We start from the raw sequence: 12,161 nt of genomic DNA on the forward strand, positions 1-12,161 counted from the left end.
TATATTTATTCTTGAAATTCCCGCAATTTTTTATCACCGTAAACGGAAAGGAAGTAAATCTTTTATAAATGTAAAATATTATTTCATTGTTAGAATATCTATTGAAGTAGCATATTATAAATTTGTAATGTATTAAAATTATTGTTCTAAGTGATTTAGAAATTTATTTTTGTTAAAAAATAGAAACAATTTTGCCGCATAATAGTAAGTGTTTTGATCAGGCTTTTCCGAGCGAAAAAATATACCCCCGAAAAGGAAAATATCGTCCCACGTGGGGACTCGTTTAATTACAAGTTACGTTATTTAGATATGCGTCTGTTCGGTTAATTTTTATTTCAGAACAATGGTGCAGGTGAGTGGAAACTTTTAAACATATTATATTGATAAATTTCGGTGGTGATTGTTTAAACCGATGCATTTTTCTATCGGGTCTATTGGGAATTTTTGATTGTTTTTTTTTCCGCTGTCATCCATTAGTAAATAGGAAAGATGGCAGCAGATTATTGCGCTTTTTTCCCGTACATCCGCGGATCCGACATTTTTCTTAAAATTAAGCCTTTCCACAAATTTTCATGCGAAAATTGTATAAAAACATTGGTTACGGTTCAATTTTATGAACAGAATTTATCGCATACTTCATTTTTTTAAATAAAACACAGTTAACGATGAGCCAATAATAATTTTTATATGCCGGACTTGTGTCAAATACGGTATAAGACGGTATAGAAATATTAAAGGATTTTGTTAAACGTTACTTTGATCAACGTGAAGTGAAAATTTTAATGTTTTATCAATGGAGTGTATATCGCCAACTGCTTATGTATAAATATTTCACCTTTTTTATTTAAAATATGACGAAAATGAGGGTACAAAACTTTCTTTGTTATTATAAGTACAAATGTTATAATTGTTATGTTAAATGTCACGTTTGTTTTTAAATATAAAAAATTATGTTTACAGGCAATTGATGAGATGGAGCAAAGGGATCTCCCACAAGCATTCCGCCTGCTTGGGGAGATGAATGCCAATGTCTTACAAGTTAATCAACTTGTAGATAATATGTTGATTCGTGTAAAAAATGGGGAGATTTCTACGGACAAGGGTCTTAGTTTTCTAGAAATGAAATATCATATGTTACTTTCTTATCTGATTAATTTGACTTATGTAGTTTTAAGAAAATGTTCAGGAGAACGTATAGAAGGAGATCCATCAATTGATCGTCTAATTGAAATCAGGACTGTCCTAGAGAAAATCCGACCAATAGATCACAAACTTAAATATCAAATAGATAAACTTGTTAAGACTGCTGTAACTGGTACTACTAACAGTGACGACCCAACTAATTTTAAAGCAAATCCAGATGCACTAATTGCCAAGATTGATAGTAATGATGAAGAGTCTGATAGCGATCAGGATGGTGAACTAGATGGCTTTAAATCAACACAATCAAGGAAGTCTAATATTTATGTACCCCCAAAACTTGCTGCAGTACATTATGGTTAGTAGATAGTACACAGGTATAGTAACAATATAATCTTCTAATATAGCAATGTGTAAAGCTTAATTTTGACTGTTGTTGCAGATGGAGATGAGACAGTTGCAGAAAAAATACGTAAGGCAGGTGAAAGAGCTCGTAGACGTGCTGTGTCAGGTGCTGTTTTAAGAGAATTAAAGGAAGAATACTTAGATGCACCTATTGAAGATACACATGGTCTAAATGAGAAACAAATCAGCTTGGGTCGTGAAAATAAACGAAAGATAGAATACGAGGAAACTTACATGACTCGTTTGCCAGTTACTAAACAAGAAAAACACAGACGTCGTCAAATGACAACTCTTGGCACACTTGGAGAAGAAATTACATCTTTTGGGGAATCATCTGCTATGTCTGCTAAAAAAAGGAAAACTCAAAAAAAAGGCAAAGCTAAAAAAAGTAAGATAATTTATTCTATTAAATCTTGTTATTTTCTACTAACAATTAATATTTACAATATGATTTTATCTGTTTTTATAGGTTTCAAGAAAAAACGGCATCACTAAATCAACTTTACAATAATTTAAAAAGCTGAATTTCGTACAGCATTAATAATTAAGGTAAAACGCAAAAAATTTACTTCAATTCTTCTTGACAAAAGCAGATGCCATTAATACTCGTTAATAAGTTAAGCTAAATAACTCATAACATCTAGTAATAAAAAAAAACAACCGTCGAAGGTGAAGTAAAATAGCACGATGGTAATTTATTACTGCATAAGACATACTAATGGTCGTGTAATTGATAATTATAGTTAATAATGATTTTAATCTTTAATTGTTGTCTGAAATCAATTTTTATCTATGGAGTTGAAATATTCCATGAAATGCAAGAAATAATATTCCAGAGTATGAAGAATAATGTCAAGGTACATACGAGCTTAACTTATAATTAAAAAAAATTACGTGTAACCGTGACACAATTAATCAAATAATGGATTTCGGCTCCAAGATCTAAAATTGTAAGTTAAACGTAAAAGTTGAAAGCAGAAGATTTTTCTGCTTTATTTTGAGATATTCTCCAGCTATAGAAGAAAAAACCGGTAACATAGCAGGAGGGATGATATTGAATTAATTGTTACAGAAGCGTAAAAATCACAAGACATTCAGTGCAAGCATTAGAAAATTCAAGTTTAATAAGGGAAAATGTCTCTAGAAATTGCAAACATTCTGCAACTTCTAAGAATAATGTTCATCGTGCGATATCGCATGTCTTAGGATTTTCTCGCTATTTTAGAGTAGTGAAGTAGTTAATAGTTTTACTATTATATGTATATTTTGTTTGTGTTTTTCCCCTGGTGAACTGTTGAGGCTATTATATCTCGATGTGAGTCATATTTTACGTTAAGTTTCTTTTTTTACAATGTGTTTGTGCATTGTCTTTGTTGTTTTAAATTTAAAATTGATTTGGTTAAGTCGTTAAACTTATATTAAAGGTAATATAAGGATAACACGAATGTGTCAAAATTCAAAATTGATGTCGTCAGTTTCTCGAGTACTGTTTAAGTTTACTGTATTTAGTTTCTTAGGGAGGGGGTATGTGTGATATTGGAATAAAAACTAATATACGAAGACTAGGGCGAAAATCACTTCTGCAATAGAATAAAGTGTTTGTACAATCAAATTGCAGGAAGTATCCGTCTCTTGCGCTTAAATAGGTTCCATTTTTTAAATATTAGATATAACTATTGGGTATCTTTTTAAACCCAAAAGCAATGTTTCCTTTTAAAGTAAAGGGAAGGGTAATGTTATATGCACTTAATACAGATCGTATATGGATATTGAAATCCATTGCTCGTTCCTGCAGAAGTGATCCGCATTACCTTCAAAAGTACTAATTCGCTATATGCTAACCAAGGGCTCAACCATCCATAGATGTTATATTTTTTACAAAAGTGTTCATAGATTGAGCCAACTTGGTAATGCATGATGTTACATGTGCCCTCTCTTTTTCAATCTGTGAAGACGATTAAAATGTGATAAATTATTCATGAAATAATAGTTAAAGAAACTAACAAAATAGCACAATTGCTGGGCATTATTTACAAGTGCTAGCAAGCCTAATGTCAGCAGCCTTGTCGTATTTGGTAATGAAGTTGGAATACTGAATAGCGGGAAGATTTTGACACAAACAATGTCAAAACATTCTTACAAAGTCTCATGCTCGTTTTACATACGGCATGTACAAAATAATTGATACAAAATCACAGCAGGTTTCAAAATTTGCCCGACATTTAGTTTTCTCATACTTTATACATAGATGATAATTTTTGAAACACACTTACAACTGAAATAACTGTAAGTCCAAAATACTGATTTGTGTGCGTGCGTGTGTGTGTATATTTACATATACATATATACATAGACATATTCCTTCGTTTATACATCCTCAACTGTTTATAAATATTGATAAAAGAATATCATGTTGATTGCAACAAATAAGATTATTACCATGAATATAATCTGAGAGATTTACATACTTACGATTGCATCTGTTTATTGAGTACAAAGTTTCCTAACATACTTTGCATATTTTGGACTTATAGTAAAAGTGTATGGGTGTGAAAAATATTCATATAATACACATATCCGCACACAACATATAGCAGCAAAGTAATAGGATTACATTGAATACACTACCTCAAATCAATAGAAATATGGATTTACAGTAATAGAACTGCATCAGTTACGTTTACATTGTTGTGTCATCATTTATTTATATATTTACTGATACCACCATTCTGTTGCGAGATATAATGGAATATATTATGCCTTATGGAGAGAAGTGTCTAGGATTTGTTATCTTTGAACCTGCTTAGCAGGTGCGAATCTTTTAACGATGTACAAAGAAAGCACAAAGTATGTAAACGTCACTGTGGGCAGTGGTTTAAAGTAGTCCTTCAAATCCAACAACGCTGCCGAATACCAAACTAAAAGAAGTAACAAGATATCTTTGCAGCAAAAACGAGATAAGGATGATTTATTGACTACATTCATAGTCTGAAGAATGTAATGTTTCATTTATTGGTGAAATTTCTATAATTTATGTACTATGACAATTCAATGTGTGTGAACGAGCGACAGAAAAAGATGGGAAAATGAGAAAAGGAGAGAGAGTTTACCTGTATATTATAAATGGTTATTATGAACGAATTATTATTATTATTATTATGAATTACTATTATTATGATTATTATTACATTATCATTATGATCATCAGCATCATGATCGTCATCGTCATCGTCATCGTCATCGTCATCATCGTCATCATCGTCATCGTCATCGTCATTATCATCATCAGCGTCAGCGTCAGTGTCATAAGCATTAACATCATCAATCAGCATCATCATCATCAGCAGCATCATCATCATGTAGAATGCTTCTTACTGACTGAATAAAATGTTTTCAATGTCAATAAGTGATGCGCATAAATAATTTATCCTTATGCTGTTTGAAATCGTAGTTAAAATTCCAAAGACTGGTATCCGACTAGATTCTTTCGCTAGTGATTTTTAAGTGTTGTATGTTGGTATTGTCATATTAAATTTAAGGCACTCGAGTATACCTTCGCAACGTATGTCAACGACATATCTCACCGATTTCTTTCGGACGGTCTGCCTGTCGTTGATCTGTGGCACGGCCGACGTGGTGGTAAGTTACTTTCCAACGATAAAAATTGAAGTGGAAAAATAATACTTGTTAAGTATAACAACATATTTAAAACCAGGTGCCAAGTGTTTCCTTGATATGACATATATCTTTTACCTCTCATAATTTTGGATTTTGTGTCAGTGCTATACGTGTCAATTATTTGGTGTTGTATGATTTATGCGTAAGGCATTTTATTTATCTCATTTTCCCCGCTCTCTGTAAAACATTTAAATTTGATTCTTCATTATAATTTTTCTTTCCCTTTCCTTCCTTCGCACCTTTCGTTCTTCTCTTCCGCCCTTCCTCTCCCCACTCTTGTTTTCTCCTTTCTTTTGCTTACTATCTTTCTTTGTTCATCGTGCATTTTCCCTCTTCTTCCAACGTTCCCTGCAAGATGTCGAAAGTGCCAGAGGCTCTCACATGGGTACCGTATAAATTATTTTTATCGCTACGTAGACTACAGTAAAATAACCTGCTATTGTAAAGACCCTACATTTCATACCATCTCCAGCGGGTGTAACGATCATTGTGAAAATTCACATTGGTATATTAGACTTTCAGTTTTTTTTCCATTTACCATCGGTCATTATTTTCTTCACAACCACCCTCTTTTTCATAGTTATTTTTAAATCACCCGCGGCGCAGAACTACACATTGAGAGTTTAGGAGAATGCTCTCTTCAAAGTGATTGAAGAACCTTATAATTGAAAGAAAAGAAATTTATTTAGATTAATGAAATGTGTACTGTTATTTTTAAACTTTATTAAAATGCAATTAAAAAAATGTAATATCATACATACGCAGTTTTTTGACGAAGTTATGTATATATTGAACTTAATTGCAAAATTTAATTAGTTTTTAAAGCCTCACAGTATTGAAGAACTATTTTTATTTAAAAACAATAATTTCTAAAGAATATAAAGTTATTGAGAATGTAAATAATGCGTCTACAAATATTGTGCAAACAATTATCACGTATGTTTTATTGTTAGGTATCGGAATGTTGTAAAAACTTTTAATAGTATTCGAAGAGAAATCGGTGATAAAAACGCATACTTATTATTTTACTGCCTAAAATACGTTTCCAAACGCCGCATTTAAAACGTTTATGTCCTAACCGTGTAAACGTAAAGTAATTTAAAATCTATAATATAGTAGATCATATTTGGCAGGATATTGTTGGAATTATATTCAGTTTTCATTTAGTTGCTAACAATTTACTTTTTATTTCTTTAAGATTGCAAACAATGGCCGCAACGCAATTAAACAGGGCTCGAACCATCAAGAAAGTCGAAAAACCTCGGCCACTTAAGCTGAATCAACGCCACTCGACCGTCGATGGGCGGATTACGACTGGTAATTTGTAATTTATGTATTTCAAATGCAAAATACAAATATTTATCAGAGTTCAGACTAACTTTCCATTTAGTTTTCTTATTTGTTATTGTTATTATATAGTTTATTATCATTTATGAAGTTCAACTATTATATTTGATAGTGGAGGACATAGTGTCCTTAATCGACAACGTTGCAATGCAACTAACCAATGGCTTCCATGACCGAACGCTGCAAATGAATGTGGTTACAATGTGTAATCACCTAAAACTTTATGCCCACCAATTAGAAGCTATTTATAAAGGTATAGATTTCGAAAATATGTACCAGAAATGTAGATTAATCTAAGTATTAATGACAGATTGTATTTTCAATAATGTTGATTTTATATACAGATCAGCTAGATAGAGCTTTTGTGGCGATCAGAAATGGAAGTCAGGACGAAAAACTAGATCTGACGACTAGGGTTCACCTGCTGGAACTTATAGAGTTAAGAGCTAAGCAATGGCGTCACAATGATTCTATGGATGTGTATTACACACAGAAATTATCACATTTGGATAATGTATGTCGAGTTAATTTTTTCTGTGATGTATGTCAAACATTTCATGAAGAAGTCCAACTGACATTAACAGGCAGAAGTGATTCCTGACACACCCACGAATGCACTATCATCTCCTTTGGCAACAATGACTTCACCCACTGTGGCACCAATCTTGGGACCTGGTGAAGTGATAAAAAATAGTGGCAAATTTGTTAAACCAACACGTATTCCTGGGAAAAACTACTGCAAAGATGAAGTTGTTATACGTAACAGTGATTCTGGCAAAGGTAAGGAAAATTTAAATTTTATATATTCAGTTAATAATATTTATATTATAGCAGAAAAATACGTGTAAAGCTTTGTAAAATGTAGAATATGGCCTATTCTTTTGATTTTTAATAATTAATTCAATTTTAAGTTATCATACACTATAATTTTAGTTCTATTTCTCAATATGTTTTGTATCGTGTTTCTTTTATGCGACGTTTTTCACACGTATTGTAAGTAGTAAGTATTGTGTTTCCACTTCTAAATTATTTGCACAAAAATACAGTGATGGGAATAAAAGGGCGGCGGGTTCACATGATCGAAGAGCTCAGCCAGACAATCATCTCCTTCCAGCGAGGTAAACAAATAATTTGCAGATGGCTTGATAGCATCATGCTCATGCATTACAGAAATAACTAATTGTATATTTTTTTAACGACTATTACATATCTTAATGTTCTCATTACAACAACAATTAGTTTTACAAGGTAATTGGAATTGGAATTTTTTATTTATATAATTATATAATTTTTAAATTATTTTGTTGCACATGACAAAGTAAATATTTTGTTTACAATATCACAGAAGAAGGTATGAGTCTAGGTATTTTATTGGGCAGAATTCAAGTATTATTCTCAGTTCTTTCTATAGTATTATAGTACAATATACACTAGATTTATATTCTGATAGCAATTTATGAAAGCTTTTTGAAAACAATATTTATTTGATTTCACATTTACAACTTATATTTTAACCTGTGCTTACTTTTATTTGCATGACATATTTTAATTTCTTTGTGTTATCTTTAATAAATTGGTGAAAGTATTGTAATATACAAATGATTGAAAATGTTCTGCAAAAGCTTCTGAAATTTGATTGCTCACATAATTCTTTTTATTGTGTAATTGTTTTTATTATCATCATGTGATTATCATTAGTATGACAATGCATTTTGTTTGCAACCTATTAAATCACATTTATATAAATATAAAGTGTTATGAGCAGCATTTTATGTATTTAATACAATTGGTTTTATTGCTTATAATTGCTTATAGTTTTAAATGCACTTAAAGACTACATTATCTTCCTTTCACAGGAAAACTATACTGATTTTATCAATGTTTTAATCCATAAATAATTTGTCTCCGAGTGTTTGGAAAGTATCTGTATTTAATACATTTTTACTGAAATGTAATTCCGCACTGATACATCATATATTAACCATAATGCAGATGATTATTTCTGAAATAAACTTTGATCATAACAAGTGTTTGGTATCTTATTAATATCATGAAATATTTTAGTTTAATATAATCCTTCTTTCACAGTGAACCCTGGAGCCAAAGAACGACTTGTCCAAATCACGGGTACTTCCGAGGACAAGATACAGTAAGTACAATTTCGTTTTTATCTCAATTGACTAAATTTTGAATATATAATTTATTTCTGGAATATTATGACAATAGTTATGCGAAGGACTTGATAAAAGATACGATTCAACGAAATGCATCGCCGGTGAGATTGGAGCAAGGTGGAGGAGAAAAGGGAGCTATGGGTGGTTCTAGTTCCTCGTTAAATAGTAGTGCATCAGATGAAAGTAATCGATTGCAACATCAACAACAAAATTCTCGTGTACGTTCACTCCTCCACAGCTTCTCCACCAACGACGCCAGTATAGGCGAATATAAATATACGGTTACAGTTGGTAATCAATCTCTGAAGATCACAGGATGCAATCTGGATCTTGTCAGGGTAATAATTCTTGCATTATAAAAATTATAAATTATATATCATTGTGTAATATATATTAACATTTGTTAAATGCTATGTATCGTAGACTGCAAAGTTAGTCTTAGACGAATATTTTTTGGGAGATTCTGAGAATTTCACAAGTGGTATAGAATACTTCTATTTTGACGAAGAATCTCCTTACTCGGTCTTGTCTTCCAACACACAAAAAACATCGTTAACTCCAAGTAATACCAATGAAATAGGCCGAGAACTAAATATGGATAGCGCTGCAACTTCAGAAAGTGAAGAGACTTATAAACCCCGTATAATTTCTGAAATAAATCCTTCGACTCAGGAAGGTAATTGTTTTAGATAATTACTGTCGTTCAAGTAATTTAAGTATCATGAATAACATTTAATTAAATGTCTACCTAGTTCCAGAAGTCAGAGAACTCACGTACGAGTTTTTGTTGTTGTGTTCAACAGGCCCTTATGCCAAGCGGCCACCCACGGATTGGGCTCGTATTCAAAAGGAATGTCCCAATATTGTTCGCAAGGTACATCAATGTGATACCAATGCTAATCACCTGATGTGCAACAGTGTTACTAATTTTCCTTACAAGATGACACACGTTTAATGCCTCGAAATTAACGATATTCACATTAAAACTACCTACATTTTGGAGTTATGTTTGTTTCTTATGCTGGAATGTGTTAATGTTAAAATCATTGTTACATTTTTGTTTGTTATATGATACTCATATAAGAATATTAACTACTATAATATCACTGAACAGGATAATAGCATGATAGAAACAATTTTTTTTTTTATTAATGAATTTAATTCTTAATTTTTATTGGAAAGATCGCATTAGAATTTTGATGTAAATATTAAATTATAAAGTTGACAATTCTAAGTAATTTGTTCATAAAAATATGCACTAATAGATTCATACGCAAGGCGTATGTATAATCGGTTCAAATGATTCTAACGCGCTTGCGCCTTCTGTTCCATCTGTAATATGGACTGGATCATTTGAACTGAATGTACTTAAACCAAAGATTTGATGTTATTACCATGAATTACGTGATATTTAATACTTACAAAAAAAGCTTTTATGTTATCAGTATTATATAGAGAATTTGTATGTAAGACTCATTTTTTGTGTTATCTAATAACTTTATATTTATGGTAACATAACATGATTCAGAATTGTACTAATACACAATATTAATATATATTAGTAGTGTACGTTGTATTAGTACAATACATCTGTTTCATTATAGTTGTGATATAGTTTCACATCACACAGTATCATTTAATAGGATACAAGGAACTGTCTCTTAAATATGTTCTTCCGTTTTATGTTGTTAAAAATATAAAGATCTCAATATTTTCTTTTTGTTAAGTAGAAGTATGGTTAAAAACATAACTAAAGACGAAAAATGAAAATGTATTATGTTTATTATAAGAAATATGATCTTGACTTTTATGTCCTTATAGATATTTCTTGTTTTTATATTTCATGTATATTACGAATTGTTTTGGTAGTTGCATAGTTTACTATTAAATGAATTTAAAAAGGGAATTACTGAAATTTTTATTTTTTGTTATTACTATTATTATTGTTATTATTAAGTATCATATGAAAAAAAAAGTATTACATTTTATACATTATGTAAGAGATTAAAAATGATTTATAATGTGGATATCATTGTACAACTTTATGAGATTTCAAAGATAATAAAGCATTTTTACTTCTTGTATTTTTTAAAGATCGTATAGTATAAATATTATAACAAAACTGAGACAAATTCTTCTGTTTTATCGAAAATTTTAATTAAGAATGGTTGTGTCAGTATGATAAGAAGGCATGCACGTACATAAACCACTTAACACTTGCTTTACAAATTTAAAGCATGCTGCTTGTAACAACGTACCGAGGTAAAGTAGAAATTAAAATACTTGTTATTATGTAGTAGTGCGTTATTGTCAATAATGTACATTAATAACTATCTTTTTTCACAGGCACCGATTCGCTGGTTCGAACCGGAGGCATATAAAGCTAAGGAAACAGCTGCTGGTTTTAATACAGTATTGCCAGTCGGAGAAGGGGAAACTGATCCGGAATGAAATTGAGAAATAAACGTTTTCGATCGTCGTGAAATCGTATGTATTAATAGTAATCTTTACATCGATCTTTTATCTCGGTGTATTGTGATAAATTTGCAGAAAAAAAACTCAGTATGTCGAATATTTGTTCGTAAATGGACAAGATATACACACGCACTCACTGAAATACATATAATGTTCTGTGAGCCAGGCAACATGTATTGCTCAATTCAGTTATAGCAATCCAAAGTGTCTTATATAAATATCGAGATAAGCGATAATATTTATAAATTAATGCGTGTTTAAATCTAAATTTTCTCTAAATAATTGTAATATTTTTTAAGCATTTATGCTTTTGTATCGCACTTTTACGCAGCAAATTCGTGGGGTTTCATTGTATGCTGCTATCTAATTTCTATTTACTCAATTGCGTGAGCTGCGACAAATATTTTTACCGTATATACGGTATCCGGCATACTAAATGTACGTACTGCTTTACGTATTATAGCAAATTAATATTTGAATTTTATTCTTAATGTTGAGATATTCGAAAATTCATTAAAACACTTGTGAAAGACAGACATTTTTATGAAGTTAGCATGATAGATTAAATTACAGTACTTGTAAAAAGTCAACTTATGAAAATTATGTGCAAAGTATGTTCAGCATTTTTATTAATAATTTTCAATGAAAACTAAACAGCTTAGGTATAGAATTTGAATTAGAGGAAAAGGAAAATCTTATTTTGAAAAAAATGTAATAATGATTATACTAACAAATTTATGGAAATTAGTTCAATTAGTTGATCACTTTAGAGAGTTCAGTTTGTATAAGTATTCGAAAAATGCATCTTTTCGTGCGTACCACTTTTCTTATTACGCGTAACAGACATAACAAAATAATAGAACGAACAGTGATTTAGCATAGTCTAGTCTACCTATTTAAAGTAGGAACTACCACTTTGGTAATTACTCTGCTGTGACATAA

The 12,161-nt window shown here is 30.8% G+C and overlaps 1 protein-coding gene across 8 annotated transcripts; it reads left to right on the plus strand.

The window, feature by feature from the left end:
* Positions 1–237: 237 nt before the first annotated feature.
* Positions 238–11,981, plus strand: Mxt (Eukaryotic translation initiation factor mextil). 8 transcript variants are annotated; one of them, XM_076312619.1, is made up of 11 exons: positions 2,028–2,094; positions 6,422–6,540; positions 6,683–6,823; positions 6,915–7,084; positions 7,155–7,350; positions 7,617–7,688; positions 8,659–8,719; positions 8,797–9,082; positions 9,168–9,420; positions 9,497–9,618; positions 11,091–11,981. In XM_076312619.1, the coding sequence occupies exons 2-11, from the start codon at positions 6,432–6,434 to the stop codon at positions 11,193–11,195; spliced, it is 1,515 nt and encodes a 504-aa protein (XP_076168734.1). In that variant the 5' UTR covers positions 2,028–2,094; positions 6,422–6,431; the 3' UTR covers positions 11,196–11,981. The 8 variants fall into 8 exon arrangements, 6 of the variants coding, with proteins under 6 accessions (XP_076168734.1, XP_076168732.1, XP_076168733.1 ...); XM_076312617.1 differs by lacking the exon at positions 2,028–2,094 and adding an exon at positions 5,083–5,184; XM_076312618.1 differs by lacking the exon at positions 2,028–2,094 and adding an exon at positions 5,474–5,608.
* Positions 11,982–12,161: the final 180 nt, after the last annotated feature.

This window comes from Ptiloglossa arizonensis, chromosome 5 (genome assembly GCF_051014685.1).
Source record: "Ptiloglossa arizonensis isolate GNS036 chromosome 5, iyPtiAriz1_principal, whole genome shotgun sequence".
Classification (NCBI taxonomy): Eukaryota; Metazoa; Arthropoda; class Insecta; order Hymenoptera; family Colletidae; genus Ptiloglossa; species Ptiloglossa arizonensis.

Excerpts from the sequence above, each read along its gene's own strand:
- Mxt (XM_076312619.1), top strand. The coding sequence starts at position 6,432 with ATGGCCGCAACGCAATTAAACAGGGCTCGAACCATCAAGAAAGTCGAA. Across the intron at positions 7,351-7,616 it reads TAACAGTGATTCTGGCAAAG|TGATGGGAATAAAAGGGCGG; the intron begins GTAAGGAAAATT and ends ACAAAAATACAG. Across the intron at positions 9,421-9,496 it reads AAATCCTTCGACTCAGGAAG|TTCCAGAAGTCAGAGAACTC; the intron begins GTAATTGTTTTA and ends ATGTCTACCTAG.